The following is a 17,389-nucleotide window of genomic DNA, read 5'->3' on the forward strand; positions in this document are numbered from 1 at the left end:
TTAGCTATATACAATCAATTAAAAGAGTATTAAATAATCTGAAAAGGTGTTTTTCTATGACAAGTAAATCATTTTATAATTAGTATTAAAAGTAAATATCAAGTCAGGATCCTGTCTAAATATGTTAGGTAGGTAACTCAACATTTCCTGTGAAATGGGATCAAGTGACTTAGCAAAGTTACAGTAAAACCAATTCACATTTATATAGCTCTCCATAATTTACAAAAAGCTCTCATACATAGAGAGCTTCCTCATTCTCTCACAAGCAGTCTGTAGCTCCTATTGTAAAGCTGAGGAATTGCAGAGGCAGAGTGACTTGTTCAGAATTGTTCAAGGCAGGGCTGGTTGGTTGCCCTCGGAGATCAAAGTCAAGTAGGATGCAAAGCAGTCAAAAACAATGGCAACAGAAGACAATTTTACTGTGACTGTCAGCAAGACTATCCAGGTCCTGAATGATACACTGGCATCTTCTTTTGGGATGTGTTCAATATTAATGCCCATATAAGATCATAGTCTCTGAGGGACCAGCAGTCTGTCATGGTGGCTCCCTGGGAGGAACCTTCAGCCAGGGACCTCATCTGTACAGTAAGGAGAGGGCCAGGTGGGCTTTTGCTCTGCCTTGCATCTTTAGGTAGCTTACCCACCATCCTGCCCCTGGGCTTCTTCATTAAAATGGAAATAGTAACGCAACAAATGAGATCCAAAATGACATCTACTAAGGGCACTTAGTGTTCTTTAAGCCCTTCTCCAAACTCTTTCTCACAGGCAGAAGATCACAGAATTCTCAGGAAATGACTTAAATTAGTTCTTTCATTAATTCATTCAACAAACATTCATGGAGCAACCTACATCCGTTCTAGGCATAGATGTTACAAGTACTGTGATGAATGTCCCTGACACCATATTCTTCTCTATCCAGCTATCTTCACTTTACATTTCCATGGGTAAATCAATTTAAGAATGATCTAAAACAATGCATAAAGGTTTTTACTAGGAAAAGAACAAACCTCATGGCTGGTTTCATTCTCGTGGAGAATGCCATCTTCATAATCTCTGATCACAGCTCTTGCTGCCAGCTTGTGAATCATCTGTGTTTACACATCCATGGGAAAAAAAAGATACAAATGATTTGTAATTAAATACTTACATAGACTACCATATAAAAAACTTCAGAATAATAATTTACATTCAGCAAATTCACTCCTTTTAACTATACAATCTTATGAGTTTTATCAAATGAATACAGCTAGGTGACCAGCACCAAAATGAAGATACAGAATATTCCCTTCCCTCTAGGAAGTTTCCTTGGGCCCCTTTGCAGTCACCCCCAGCTCTGCCAACCACCCATCTGATTTCTGTCCCTAGTGTTTGCTTTTCCTGTACAAGGTCATTTTGCTAATGTAACTTATTTCAAAATTTTATTTGTTTGTTTGTTTGTTTATTTATTGTATTAGGGATGGAATGCAGGGAACCTTACCACTAAGCTAGATCCCAATCTCTTTTTAATTTGAGACACAGTCTTATTAAATTGCCCAGGCTGGCCTTGAATTTACAATCCCTCCTGCTTCAGAATCCCAAATTGCCAGGATTATAGGTGTGACCATCATGCCAATCTATTTCAAAACTTTAAAACTACTCTTCTTCTACAGGAAGAGCCAGCCAGGTGTCAGGATGTCTACCTGCAAACGGTCTCCACCAGATTGGAGGCTCTGGGATGTACACAGTGAAGTGGAACTGATCTTAAACGGCAACGTCTGCTATCCATAATTCCAACTCTTATGACTTTGTTATTGATAAGGCCACCATTCACAGAGGAAGAACAACTTTAAATACTGTGATTTTAGGGAAGAAGACTTCTTCCCAAGTAAGATTCTTTTACCTAATTTCATTCTTAGATCCAATTTTTAAAGCAATATAGAGATTTCCCTAAGTTCTATCAAATAAAGTTTATGAGTCTATTCTTTTGGGCTAAGCTCTTATGTTAGGCCCCAAAAGACCAGATAAAAAATCAAAACACAATCATTCATGCTAAAGGTCTGTCAGCAAACTGAAACTAAGTCATCATCTGACCTTTAAATTAACCATGAAAAATCAAAGATGCCAGTTCTACAAATAGGACAGTATCAATTAGCATGATAATGAAGTTCCCTGTTTTAATCCTTCCAAACATGGTGACTTGAAATAATCTGATGTTAACCAATCAGTTATTTTTCTATTGTCATGGAATAAAATAAAAGTGGAGTAGCATTGGTTCAGGGCACTTAAAAGAAAATTGAAAGCCACTGTTAAATCAGGTCTCAGATCCATCCACAGCTGAATCTGGACTACAGTTTTCTGAAACATTGTTGTTCCCCAACAATGTATTGAGGATTGGACTCAGAGGTCCCCACCACTGAGCCACACCCCTGGCCCTTTTTATTGTTTTGAAATGGGATCTCACTAAATTGCTGAGGCTGGCTTCTAATTTATGATCCTCCTGCTTCAGCCTCCCAAGTAGCTGGAATTACAAGTGTGTATCACCATTGCTCATTGACTTTGCTAACATGTGCAATGGACCGCTTACTCCTGTCAATCTAAAATAAAGTCAGTCTAGTCTAGAACAAAGACTAAACACAGATTCAAAGAGATTTTACAAAATGATGGCTGTCTTAATGGCTTAAACTGCAAGAAGGTTGGTAATCACTTGTTAGTGAGGAATTATAATGGTGACTGGCAAAAATTAAGCTGCTTTGTAATAAAGGGACAAAGTGTGGTCTTAATCTCTGGGTAGTTTGGGAGAAGTGGTCCATTGTACAGAAGGTCCACAGAAGTTAGCAATTTTTCAAAGGTCAACTTGTACCCAGGGTGGGAACATATACAGCCCAGTTCAAACATTTAGTTGTAGACATTGATGCTCCCAACATTTGTATAATGCATCTCATTATACAAATACTCCCATAAATAACAAACAACATAAATAGCATACATACTTTAAAATTTTCAAGGTGGAACTATAGTGGACTCAGTACTAATACACATAATGCAAAATTTTCAGTGATAATTTATAATATTGTAGCATAATAAGAAATACATATCTTGGTCATGTCCCTGGTTCTGGGTGAGGTAGGACAGAAGAAATAAGGATAGGCAGAAAGAAGACAAACATGAAAGAAGGTCCATAGCTTTAAATCTAAAAACTCCATAGATACCCTCACCTTCTACCCCTAGGCCTCAATTCTTTTTTTCTTTTTCTTTTTTTGGTACTGGGGATTGATCCCAGGGGCTCTTCACCACTGAGTCACATCCTCAGCCCCAGGCCTCAATTCTTAAAAGGTCCAATAAATGGAGGCTTGCTTGTACCTCAGTGGCAGAGCATTTGCCTAGCACCTGGGAGGCACTGGGTTCAATCCTCAGCACCACATAAAAAAAAATAAATAAAGGTATTATGTCCATCTACAACTAAAAAAATACTTAAAAGGTCTAATAAATCTTTGAGTATTTTAAGTCAGTTAGTTAGTGCCTATATACCTTGTGCTTATAAAATACATTTTTTAGACTAATTCAGAGAAGCATTTTAATTCTTTTTTGGTTTATTCTCATTTGAAACTTTTTAATTCTTGACATTGTTAGAAACTTGTGATAGTTATACAGTCCAAGGGCTATTAAGTAGATAAATTAACCTAAAGATTTTGAGAAGAACCAGATCACTGTGATCTGCTCTGTGTTCCACCCTTGTATGCATCTCATGTCCACCATTTATTAAAGTGTCCTTTTAAAAAAAAGAAAGCTGAGACCTCAAAATCGTGTTTCACTCTGAGGCACCCATACTCTGTCCCCCTTTGAATGCATATCCTACTGTATCGCTTCCTTGCTTGAATAAATCTCTTAATTTTCCTAAATAAATATCTGCTTGTTCCTCCTTTGAGGTGTCCTGAAATTCCCTTCTGAAGTGTAAGTCAAGAACTTGCCAGGGCCACATTGTGGTTCCCCTCTTCTGAGGATCTCATTGGACCCCATGGATGGGATATATTTCTTCAAACCCTTGTAATAAAATCCTTATAAGAGCATAGGAGCATTCATTGTTACATTTGGGTTTCTTGTTGGCTCCTTAAATAGCTCCAGAGCGATAAAGGTAAAAGGAGCTTCATTTGTTGATGTTGTTGCTCATTTGTTTTTAGTACTGGGGATTGAACACAGGAGCAGTCTACCTCTGAACTACCTCCCCAGTCCTTTTCTAATTTTATTTTTTAAAATATTTTCTTTTAGTTTTTGACAGACCTTTATTTTATTTATTTTTTTTTAGAGAGAGAGAGAGAGGTGAGAGAGAGAGAGAGAGAATTTTTTAAAATTTTTTTTATTTTTAGTTTTTGGCACACACAACATCTTTGTATGTGGTGCTGAGGATCGAACCCAGGCCGCACGCATGCCAGGTGAGCGCGCTACCGCTTGAGCCACGTCTCCAGCCCAGGAGTCTTTTTTTAAAAAATATTTCTTTTAGTTGTAAATGGACACATTACCTTTATTTTATTTTTATATGGTGTTGAGGATCGAACTCAGTGCCTTCCACGTGCGAGGCGAGTGCTGTACCACTGAGCTACAACCCCCGCCCTTTAGGAGTCTTTTTTAGGAAATAAATTCCTAAACCTACATGATGGAGAGTTGGGCCTACATTTTCTTCTAGTAGGTGCAGGATCTCTGGCTTTTTTGTTATTTATAACAACTGATTTTTAGTTAACTAGATGATTTTGGGGAAATTCCTAAGAATGGGGCCTGGTTACCCAAACTGTAATTAATTAGAGGGTTGGAACTTTAAATCCCACTTTATAACCTCTAGGTAGGAGAGTTAATTATCTGAAGAATGATTTAATCAATCATGCCATTGCAATAAAGCCTGCATTAAAAACTCCAACTGAAGGGGTTCAGAAAACTTCCAACCAGGTTCACATTCACATGTAGGAAGGGTACACCCTCAACTTCATGGAATCAGAAGCTCCTATGCTTGGGATTTTTTTTTTTTTTTAATATAGCAGGAATTGAATCCAGGGGTGCTTAACCTCTGAACCACATCCCAGCTATTTTTATTTTTTATTTTGAGACAGGGTCTCACCAAGTTGCTTAGGGCCTTGCTAAATTGCTGAGGCTGACTTTGAACTTGTGATTCTCCTGCCTCAGCCTCCAGAGTCACTGGGATTACAGATGTGGGCCACGGTATCTGGCTCTGTGCTTGGGATTCTTACAGATACTGCCCTATGTTCCTCTTTCTCTTGCTTCATTTTTATCATTTAAAAAAATTTTTTTAGTTGTCAATGGATCTTTCAGCCCTCATTTTTATCATTTATAACATCCTTCTTTAATGTTAAATATAATTTATAGGAATATATTGTTTTGGACTGTGCTCTTGCACTGGGCCCCTATAGGCCAGATTAAAAATAAAAATGGGATCACTCATGCTAAAGTTCCATTTCTAATGGAAGCTAAACTGTTAAATAACTTTCCAGGAAACTAGGAGAAATGAGAGATAATAATCAAATTTCCCAAACAGGCCAGTTTCAATCAGCATAATAATGAAGTTCTCTGTCTTAATCTATACACAAATAAACACAAGTGAACTAATTAGTTATTTTCTATTGTTTTTTCTCCCTGTTCCAGACATATAAGAAATTTAACTTTTCATTTGGGTGTTAGGATTGAACTCAGGGTTTTGCACATGTTAAGCATGTATACTCTAAACCCTGAGCTGCATACCTAGCCCCAGGAAAGAAAATTTGAAATTGTTACCCAGTGTACTACCTCTAGTAATATAATAGTGGTCCACTTTAAGCTTTGAATATAGCCCTTGCTGCTCTACCACTGCACTTATTATCATTATTATTTTTGAGGGGGGGTACTGGGGACTGAACTCAGGAGCACTCGACCACTGAGCCACATCCCTAGCCCTATTTTGTATTTTATTTAGAGACAGGGTCTCACCGAGTTGCTTAGCACCTCGTTTTTGCTGAGGTTAGCTTTGAACTTGACATCCTCCTGCCTCAGCCTCCCAAGCTACTGAGATTACACGCAAGCACCATTGCACCTAGCCACTGCACTTATTTTTTTAAAAAGAGACCTGTTTCTTTCTCCTGGCTCCTCCCTAATCTCTCCTCTTCCCTGATCTCAGGGAAAACAGGATTGCCTTTCTTCCTCATCCTAGGCAGTTATCTGTCCTTGAGCAAACATCCACCATAAGAAGGAAGTAATCTAGACTTTGGGGAAGGCACCAGAAGATCTCAGAAATGACTATCTCCCAAAATGAATTACAACTTCAACAGAGAAAACATGGAATATAGCCTTTGAATCACCTCTTTAAAAGCCCTCTGGTTTCCTAGATAGGCAGAATCATACAGCCTCTGGGACAGAAGACCTCTGTGCTTCTCCTTTGCTAGCAAAGCAATAAACCTTTTTCCTTTTGCTCAAAACCATGTCCTTGTTATTGGATTGGCACTGGGGACAAGGACAAAGACTGATTACCTGCCTGATATTGTTTATCTGTCCCTACCTAATCTTGTTTATATTAGAGGAGAGGAATTTCCTTGTCAGTGGACTAGTCAAAACTGAGGAATCAAAGATGGCTGTCTGAGTGACCACCAGACAACCTTTAACTTCATTATAATCTAATTCCCATAGTGACATTCGACCAATGCCATAACAGGAAACACCAGACCCGAGTTCCAGAAAATCTCTGCCTGTTCCAGGAAAAGATGTGAATATTCTACTCCTTTACTAACCTTCCCCTTTATTTCTTTTCCCCTCTATCTTTGTTCATTTCTGCTTTCTTTAGCCCTTATCTGTCTATAAAATTAATCTTTCCTGCTCAGCGCATTGAAATACTTATTCTATTTCATGAACACTTCTGTGAACTGTTATGGCAAATTACTGAGCCTAAGAAGGACTGTGGGAACCTCTAACTTGAATCCAACTCAGACATTGGATAACATGAGAACCCACCACTTGTGACTGACATTTGAACTGGGGCGGTCCTGTGGGACTAAGCCCTTACTCTTTTGGCCTGAGCAGATGGTGTCTGAATTGAATTGAATTTTAAAGACATACAGCTGGTATTAAGAAACTAGTCAGTGTGTGAGGGGGAAAAAACCCTACATCTGGAGACTAGAAGTATTGAGTAGAAAGGAAACAGGAGCTATTTCTTTCATAACTCCTTTGCTTTTAATATAAAAATGTAAAAAAAAAACATTTTAAATATATGATGTGGTTTACTCTCAGTCTAGCACTGTTATAATTAACATTTTAAATAACTCAAGGGACCAGTAGCACTGAACTTTTATTGAGTCATGAACATGTTTGAGAATCTCCCTATAAAAATTTTCACATAAAATGCCATATTCTATTGCAGTTATTCATAGCCATAGGGATATATACCCATAGGGATATATCCAGACTCCAGAATCCCAGATGAAGAGCCACTGAAGGGAAGTGATCTCATTTATACAGATATCCACCCTCCAAATCGTGTGCTGATATATCAACCCAAAACTATAACAAAGAAAGTATGTGGAGCTTGTATATGAAAATATAATAACTATAGAGGGTTTTTTCTTCTTTCTTTCTTTTTTTAACTATAGAGGTTTTTTTAAAAAGTTTATTTTGTTTTGTTTGTGGTGCTGGGGATTGAACCCAGGGCCTCACACATGCTAGACATGCACTTAAGTCCTGAGCTACACCCCAGCCCCATAGTTCAGGTTGTAAACCTTACCGTCCCAGTTGTTTTCTGAAGCTCTGTAGTTGATACCATTGTACAAAATTCCTTCTCTTGAATCAGTGCATACAGAGTTGCCTGAAAGGGGAAAAACATTAGTTCTTCATTAGCTTTTCTGTCACAGTATCTTGGTTACTATAATGTGATTAGTGACATCCTCTCCCCTCTCAATGGAAATGAAAATCCTCCCAACTATGTTCCCAAAAGGGAAAAATCTGCCAGTGAGAGAGAGACATAAGAAAAAAAAAATATATATATAAGCAAAATATTTTGTTTTATCCCTGGTATAACAAAATGTGTTTATTCTTACCTGTGTACAATGAGGAATAAATCCATAGACAAGAAGTCTATCATTATGGAACAAGGATGGCACTTGGGCTGGAGCCTGCAGGGCCTTGGGTGCATTTGTACTAAGTTGCTGCCATTTAACAGAGACAGAGTGGCAACCTGGGGAACATATCCTGGTCATTTGGTCTTTTACCTTTAATAAAAGAAGAATTATTTCTCTTTTAATGTTACATCCCCAAAATTATAATGTAACACTTAAAGTTTACTTTTTCTTCCTTGGAGAATTTGTAGTTTTTTGGTTTTTTCTTCCTTTTTCCTGATATAAAGTACTCTTCCAAAGAGATTTTATATAGAATTTTTAATAATAGCATAATTGCATCATTTAAATTTACATCATTAAAATTATTCCATTAGCTAACTACGAATACACAACTTTGGTAAGAGTAGATTCCAGTTATAAAAACTAGTTCTACAAAAGACTTGAAAGGCATTTCTCCAAAAAAGATATGTAATTTGCCAGTAAGCACATGAAAAGATGCTCAACATAACTAAACATCAAGAAAATACTGGCTAGGCATGATGGTGCATGCCTGTAATTCCAGTGATCTGGAGGCTAAAGCAGGAGGATTGTTTGTTTAAAGCCAGCCTCAGCAACTTAGTGAGGCCCTAAGCAACTCAGCAAAACCCTGTCTTTAAATAAAAATATAAGAAAGGGCAGGGGTGCTGGGGATGTGGCTCAAGCGGTAGCATGCTCGCCTGGCATGCTCAGGGCACTGGGTTCGATCCTCAGCACCACATAAAATAAAATAAAGATGCTGTGTCCACCGAAAACTAAAAAATAAATATTAAAAAATTTCTCTCTCTCTCTCTCTCTCTCTCTCCCTCTCTCTCTCTCTTTTTCTCTTAAAAAAAAAAAAGAAATAAAAAAAGAAAGGGCAGGGGATATGGTTCAGTGATTAAGCGCCCCTGGCTTTAATCCCTAGCACACACACACACACAAATAAAAAAAAAAAAAAAGAAAGAAAGAAAATGCTAATCAAAACCACAATGTGATATAACTTCACACCCATCAGCAGGGCTATTAAAATCCCCAAAAAACAAAATAATGAGTATTTGAGGGTCAGGGGTATATAGCTCAGTGTCTATGCCTGGCATAGACAAAGCCCTGGGTTTGGTTCTCAGTATTTCAATGCCTGCCCTCCCCAGATAAGTACTGGAGAATTGAAATCCTGGTAAATTGTTTCTGGGAATGTGAAATGATATATCTGCTGTAGAGGACAGAATGGAAGATCTTAAAAAAATTAAACAGAGTTACCATATGATGAAGTAATTTCATTTCTGAGTATATACTCCAAATTGAATACAGGGACTCAAATGCCAATGCTCACAGTGGAAAAATTCACAACACCAAAGAGGAGAAATAACATGTCCATTGATGGAAAAACAAAATGTGGTGTATATGGAATATTATTCAGCCTTAAAAAGGAAAGAAATTCTTCACATGCTATAATATAGATGAATCTTTAAAACATAATGCTAAATGAAATATACCATATACAAATGGACAAATGTCTTACAGTTACATAAGATACAGAAAGTAGAAGAGAGGTTAGTGGAAACAGCAGAGGAGACAATGTGGAATTATTTCTGTTTGAGATGATGAAAAAGTTCTGGAGGTGGATAAATGATGATGACTGCACAGCACTGTGAATGTACCTAATGCCAGTGAACTATACACTTAAAAATGGCTAAAGGACTGAGATGTAGGTCAGTGGTAGAGTGCTTACTTAGCATGTGTGAGACCCTGGGTTCCATCCCCAGCCAGAGGAAGAAAAGGAGGGGAGAAGGGGGGGGATTAAAGTGACAAACTTTATGTAATATTTTGCCACATTAAAAAGTAAACCAAGGGCTGGGGATATAGCTTAGTGGTAGAACACTTGCATACCATGTGCGAGGTCCTGGGTTTGATCCCCAGTGCTGGAAAAAAAAAAAAAAGAAATCCCAGAAAATGTATCTATTGGGAATTGGTTCAAGGATCTCCTAGGACACCAAAATCTGCAGATGTTCCAGTCCCTTTTATAAAATGTTGCAGTATTTGTATAGTACATTCACATATTCTCAATATATTTTAAATAATCTCTAGATGACATTTTTTATTTTTCAACAGGGTCTCACTAAGTTGCTAATGAGTAAGAATAGTCAATGGTTAGTAATCAGAAGTGTTGGGCTCCAACTGAGGTCTTGTTCAAATGCAGAGACCACACAAGGAGTCTAACTGGTAGAAATATTAATGGGCACCATCAAGGCCTATTTCTAAAGTAAAAATCCATGAGGCTCACCTGTGAGAATACTTTAGCCAACTCCTCTGTCCTGGAGAAGTGGTAAAATGGAAGGTGAGAGTGAAACCAGATGGGAGTTACTTGAAGGATTAAAATTCAGGCTAAAGGAAACAACCAATAGCCTTGACACTTTTCAATGCCTGGTTAACAGATTTTGCTCCATAGTGTACCCAAAACCATATATGCCCCTAAGCTAGCACACCAAAGTAGGTTTTTCTGATATTTGGTCCCCTCCCACATCTTGTGAGTTTTCTTTCTTCTCACTTAAAATCCTACTCTGTTTACTCTTCCTTTCTGCTATTGTCCATGGATTTTATTCCTCAAATTTGTGAGACAAGAACCCAGAAGGAAACTGGTGAAGCAGGGACTCTTGTCTCATCTCAAAACTCCAGTTTCAATAAGGCTGGTCTGGAACTTCTGATTCTCTTGCCTCAGCCTCTTGAGTTGCTAGGATTACAGGGTTTTGTATAATTATAGGATTACAGGATTATATGGTACATTCCAGGCCAGCCTTAGCAATTTAGCCAGACGCTATCTCAAAAAATAAAAAGGGCTGGGGATATAGCCTAGCTATAAAGTGTCCCTGGGTTCAATTCCCAGTACAAAAAAAAAAAAAAAAAAAAAGGAGGGCTGGCTCTGTAGCTCAGTGGCAAAGCACTTGCCTAGCATGCATGAGGCAATGGGTTCAATCCTCAACACCACCTAAAAATTAAGAAATAAAATAAAGGCATTCTGTCCATCTACAGCTACAAAAATAAAAAGGAGAAATCCAACAATTAGGAGGATGGTATGATTAAGTGATCACTCTGTTCTTGCTAGTTACAAAATGAGTACTATCTGAAGATTGGGGCTCACTTTGGTAGCTTTTGCTTCTTTACAGTTGCCCTATCTATTCATGAAAACATGGAAGATACTGTCAGACATGTAAGAATATAATATTTCTGCATGTAAACATAAGACTAGAGATAAGATGTTTAAAAAACATACCTGTTTTTTCCAACTATGTTTGGATTTTGAGTTAAAATATTCAAAAACTCCAGCACCACACTGAGACAAAGTCCTTAGGACATGGCGATTTGCTGTAGAACTGATCACATTTCACGTTTTAGTTTCAAAAAATCTTGCACACATTTTAAAGTACATGTTAACAATGTTGACAAAGCTTAATAGAAGAGACATTATATGAAAAAGAAGTTACTTTTCTATAGCGAAAGTTAAAGAGATAAAATGGGGTCAGGGCATAGCTCAGCTGTAAAGTGCTTGCCTAGCATGCACAAAGCCTGGGTTCCATCCCCAGTGCTTGAAAGAAAAGAGAGAGAGAGAGAGAAAGAGAGAGAGAGAGAGAGAAAGAAGGAGGAGGAGGAGGAGGAGGAGAAGGAGGAGGAAGAGGAGGAGAGGGGAGGGGAGGGGAGGGGAGGGGGAAAATAAATGATAACAGACAGAAGGAAATATCTGAAGGTTTGCTTAATTTAAGCTTTCATGTATAGAGGACTTATTTATTTTTTACAGTAGTAAAAAAAAAAAAAAAATGAAATTCCTGGGCTGGGGCTATAACAGCTGAGTGCTGAGAGCTTGCCCAGCACATGTGAGGTACTGGGTTCAATCCTTAGCACCACATAAAAAAATAAACAAATAAAGTAAAGGCGTGCTGTCCATCTACAACTATGAAAGAAAGAAAGAAAGGAAGGAAGGAAGGAAGAAAGGAAGAAAGAAAGAAAGAAATTCCTGTGTTGGGGATGTGACTCAGTGGTAGAGTACTTGTCTGGCATGCCTAGGCCCTGGGTTTCATTTCCCACACCACCAAAAAATTTTGAAAAGAAAAAAGTAGAAATTCTTCACATCTGTTTTCCAAAGAAACAGCCCTTCCCCTTACCTGAACAATGTGTTGAGGGGAGGGCCTGCTCTATGCATTATCTCAGAATAAAGGTACCTAACAACCATTTGAGGGGTTGTTTCAGGAAGAGCTCAGGTTTCCCACCCACCCTCCACAACTCCCCACCTGGCATGGGATGGGAGCTTTGTATGAATACCAGGAAGCCCACTTTGCTCTGTCATTTCCTTACATGGATGCTACATACCTTAGTACAATCCCATGGAACTAACTATATTTGTAGGGGGTGGGTAATTTCCTAGGAAATGTATAGTAGAGGTTTGAAAATGCAAATATAGTAGCCATAAAAGAGGGAGCAAGGCAACAGGAAATGGGGGCATGGTCCAAAGGGCAGACAACCTCCATCTAGTCCAATTCACCAGAGGGAACTGTGCCCAGGTTACTCAGGACAAGCTGGACATCTGGGTTGTTGTGTGAAATAATCCAATGAGGCAGGTATTTTCACTTTCACCTTCATTTTACCAAGGCAAGGTTAAATAACTTGCCTGAGATCACAGCTAATGAATGAGTGGCCTACTGGAGTTTTGAGATCCACGCAATCTGGCCCAGAGCCCAGAGCTCTGCCCTGTGCCCTATACAGCTTCTATATACTACTATCAATTTCTAGACTTTCAAAAATCCTGTTCAGGCCAACTAAAAGACCTGCCTGCTAGCTGTCTTTTACCATAGCAACCAGATCTCTAAGACTTACCCCACCCCACAGGTGAACAATCTGGTATGGTGGACATTTCTTTTCACAAGCTGCAATGTTAGACTCTCATTCTGGAGGTGGCCATCAGATATGAGGAGAATGTTTCGTAACCCTTGAGAAGGGTACAGTAAACTTAAATACCGGAGCATTTTCCAGAAGTCTGTGTTCCCCATAGTAGGTGTAGCAGACTGCAGGAATTGAAACAAAAGATCATTTACTCCTTTTTGGATTATACTCACCATTAACTGCAATCATTCACTGAAGCACATCTCCCTTTTTTTTTTTTTTTTTGGTAAGAGTTGCTTAACCACTGAGCCAAATCTCCAGCCCTTGACACAGGGTCTCACTAAGGTGCTTAAGGCCTCGCTAAATTGCTGAGGCTATTCTTGAATTTGCGATCCTCCTGCTTCAGCCTCTGGAGTCACTGGGATTATAGACATGCCACTACCATGCCTGGCTGAAAAACATCTCCTGGGAGGGTTTAGAGATATATCATTATCAAAAAGATCTTCTTCCTAATTCTATATTTGTGAAATAACTATAATTATGTCTTTTTGGTTTATAATTGTGGCATGCATAAATGAAAATATTATCACTTGGCATTTATTTGCTTTTTAAAAATAGTTTTTAGGGGCTGGAGTTGTGGCTCATTGGTAGAGTGCCTGCCTAGCACATGTGAGGCACTGGGTTTTATCCTCGGCACCACTTAAAAAAATAAAAAAACAAACAAATAAATGAAATAGAGGTATTGTGTCCATCTACAACTAAAAAATTTTTAAAAAGTTTTCAAAGAACTATTACATATATGCAAAGAAATATCTCATCAAAGCACCCCTGGGTTTACCAGCCTTGACTGAGGTGGTGAAATGTCATTCTTAGCTTGTTTCATTTTAAATGAACAAAAACAAGGGACAGAAGATAACTTTCTGAAATGTTAATGCTAGCTGCATTGCATGGTGGGACTGTGGGCAATTTTTCTCTTTATGTTCTTTTTAATTTCCAATTTTCTTTAGTGAGTTTATACACTTTTATTTATTTTATCATTATTATAGGAATACATTGTTATGGTTTGAATGAGCATACCTCTGCCCTCACCCCCTCCACTGCCATGGGTTAAAGGCTTGGTTGCCGGCCTGTGGCATTACTGGGAGGTGACAGAAGCTTTAGGAGGTGTGGCCTAGTGGAAGGTCATTGGGGGTGTGCCCTTGGAAGGATATATTTGTTTCTGGCAGTCATGAGGTAAATAGGCCCCCTATGCCATGAGCTCCTGCCAGTATAAACTATCCCACCGCAGACGTAAAACAAGAGGGCCAGGAGTCCATGGACTAAAAGCTGTGAAACAACAAGACAAAATAAATACTGAGAATTGATTTATCTCAGGTATTCATTACAGAAATCAAAAGCTGGCTAACACATCTGCCAACATAGAAAAACTTCAGGGGGAATAAGTTTTGGATAATACAACTAAAAGTTTCATAGACAAAAGCTCAGAAAACTGAGGAAATTTCTCTTACTCACCATAATGAACTCTGTTGACACATCAGTGCTCATGATGTACTTAGGATATGAAAATAACTCCTTGTAACCTGTGTAATAAGATTAGTAAATTAAATATTTACTGGATTGACTATTAACAAACAGTAATCCTACTTTATACCACTTCATACCACTGCTGCTATCACAAAAAATGTTATGTCTTTATGTGCATACTTTGGAGAGTACTATGTGTAATAGTTTCTTTTTGTGTATGACAGTTTCAATGTACAAAAAAACAAAACAAAACAAAAAAACCCAAAAACAAACCCAGGGCTGGGGGTTGTGGCTCTGTGGTAGAGTGTTTGCCTAATTTGTGTGAGGTACTTGGTTCGATCCTTAGCACCACATAAAAATAAATAAGTAAAATAAAGGTATTGTGTCAATCTACAACTAAAATATATAAATTTTAAAAACCCACCACAGTGTTCCTCTACATAATATATTCCAAAGCAAACTATGCACTATAGTTTGCAAAATGTTCTAAGTCAAATTCCATGTGTAGATTTCTGCCTTGCCTTTGCAAAGCAAGGTATGGGTGTGTTGCAATGGTACTAGCAGCTTAGTCCTGGAAGGATACAACCTCCATCCATGCCTTTTGCATGCCTATTTGACCGCTACCCCCAGCAGAACAGACCCTAGCTCCATTGTAAAGGACCTTCTGCTGAGTGACACAGAAGATAAGAATTAATGGGATAAGATTATCCCCTCACTCCATTCTATGCTCTTTCTTTCATCCCTGCGGTGCCAAAGTGTGTTGACCTGACTCCCTGAGATCATTCCTCACAGGTTTTCTATGACCTACTGATTCTAAATGTCTGTCCTTAACTTTGGGACCATCTTACTCAGCAGAGTAAAGATCTTGCACTCAGTTGAGTTGGTATTAAAAACAAAAGTAATATTTATACTTCATCTAGCATAGATCAAGTCCTATTTTAAATATTTTACATACATTAGCTCAGGCCTTACAACAACACTATGAGATAGTAATTATTACCCTCAGATTGCAGATGAGGAAACTTCGGCACCAGAGTTCCAACATCTTGTTCAGCATGACACATAGAATTTGTAAGTGTCATGGTACACTTTAGTTCTGGACCCAGGAGACCTGGTTCCAAAGTTCTTTTTGTTTGTTTATTTGTTGGTTGGTACCATGGATTGAATCCTGGAGCACTTAACCACTGAGCTACATCCCCAGACCTTTTTTATCTTTTATTTTGAAACAAGTTCTTGCTAAGTTACTTAGCGCTTTGCTAAGTTGCCGAGTTGGCTGTGAACTTGCGATCCTCCTGACTCAGCTTCCTAAATCGGGGATTATAGGCATGCACCTCTATACCCAGTGTTTGTTTGTTTTTATGGTGGTGTAAATCAAATCCAAGGCCTCACATGTGCCAGACAAGTGCTTTACCACTGAGTTACAACTCTGTCCCTTGGCTTCAGAATTCTTGGGCTTAAGCTTTGTGTTAGGTTATCTCTTGCTCCACAGAGGATGTTCACATTAAGGAAGAAGAACACATTGGGCTGGGGACAAAGTACACTTACCTGTGCCAAATTGTATAATGTTCACTTTTTGCTTCTCACCCACCAAGGATAGTGCATACAAAGCAATTTGCTTGGCTTGCATAAATGTCACACCCTCCATGGAATTGGAACAATCAAGACAAATAATTACTTCGTTCTTGTCAGCCAGGTCAGGGAGGGTAGCATCAAGATTGGGTTGAAAGACAAGCATACAAGCCTGAAAGAAGAAGAAAAGATCTTGGATGGGAGCTTCTTGTATCTTAAATAGGAAAAGATTTACTTGCCAAATTCTAAAACTTTGTAGTAAGGTAAACAAATGGTATGAAAACAAAAATAATAAGATGTATTTAACAACAAGATGACCTACTAGGAGCTCAAAGTAAGACTAAAATGTTAAAGCTGAAGATCCCAACATACAGGACTCTTGAGAAGTCAAGAATCAATAAAGAATACCTGAAAAAACATCATATAGTATTAATGTTATTTGTAAAATAAATAAAATAATATGCTCTTCTCATACACACACTATTTTAAAAGGAATTTAGATGATATTATGATTACTAAAATATGTACAGATAACTTTTATTAATTAACCAATATTTAAAGTACAACTACTATTACAACTTTTTAAGTGAAGAGCAATTCTTTGTTAAAGCTACACAAAATGGTCTTATGGTCATAAATAATTTTTTATTTGTTCTTCTAATATCAAAATTTAAAACACATAAAAAGTACATAGACTAACCAATGTAATATCTGATGATGGATTTAGTTTTTGGTGGGGATTTAGGTAAAAACTACAATCTTGGCCAGGTGTGGTGGTGCATGCTTGTAATCCCAGCCGCTCAGGAGGCTAAGGAGGTGGATCACAGGTTTGAAGCCAGCCTCAGCAATTCAGTAAAGCTGTAAACCTGGTGAGACCCTGCCTCAAAATAAAAAATAAAAAGTGCTGGGAATGTGGCTTAGTGTCTGAGCACCCTGGGTTTAGTCCCTGGTACCACCACCCCCTAACCCCCCAAAACAACAACAACAACAACAAAACAATCTTGCTGGGTATGGTGGTACAGTGACACATGCCTGAAATTCCAGTGGTACAAGAGGCTGAGATAAGAGGATCACAAGTTCAAGGCCAGCCTCAGCAACTTAGTAAGGCCTTAAGCAACTTAGTGAGATTCTGTCTCAAAAAACAGAAAGTATTGGGGATGTAACTCAGTGTAAAGTGCCTCTGAGTTTAATCCCCAGTACCAAAAAAAAAATAAACAAAAACAAAATGACAATAATAACAAAAACTATAATCTTTGTAGGGAAATAAGCCACATGATGGTTTTGGTAGAAGCCTCAGAAGTTGATCATTCTTTTTTTTTTTTTTTTAATATTTATTTATTTATTTTTAG

At 38.1% G+C, this 17,389-nt stretch overlaps 1 protein-coding gene across 4 annotated transcripts in view; it reads right to left on the reverse strand.

Moving 5' to 3' along the window:
- Parp4 (poly(ADP-ribose) polymerase family member 4) overlaps nucleotides 1–17,389 on the reverse strand; it is a 92,993-nt gene that overhangs the window by 26,108 nt on the left and 49,496 nt on the right. For all 4 annotated transcript variants that reach the window (XR_011707356.1, XM_027941540.2, XM_071611367.1 and 1 more), the window contains exons 22-28: nucleotides 16,017–16,212; nucleotides 14,460–14,527; nucleotides 12,942–13,129; nucleotides 11,347–11,446; nucleotides 8,043–8,213; nucleotides 7,730–7,810; nucleotides 1,008–1,088 (exon numbers count right to left, since the gene is read on the reverse strand). Coding sequence is in view for 3 of the 4 variants with exons in the window: in XM_027941540.2 (XP_027797341.2) it covers nucleotides 1,008–1,088; nucleotides 7,730–7,810; nucleotides 8,043–8,213; nucleotides 11,347–11,446; nucleotides 12,942–13,129; nucleotides 14,460–14,527; nucleotides 16,017–16,212 (885 nt within the window). In the remaining variant the exon portion in view is untranslated. The remainder of the gene's footprint in view (nucleotides 1–1,007; nucleotides 1,089–7,729; nucleotides 7,811–8,042; nucleotides 8,214–11,346; nucleotides 11,447–12,941; nucleotides 13,130–14,459; nucleotides 14,528–16,016; nucleotides 16,213–17,389) is intronic.

Source organism: Marmota flaviventris, chromosome 4, assembly GCF_047511675.1.
Source record: "Marmota flaviventris isolate mMarFla1 chromosome 4, mMarFla1.hap1, whole genome shotgun sequence".
Classification (NCBI taxonomy): Eukaryota; Metazoa; Chordata; class Mammalia; order Rodentia; family Sciuridae; genus Marmota; species Marmota flaviventris.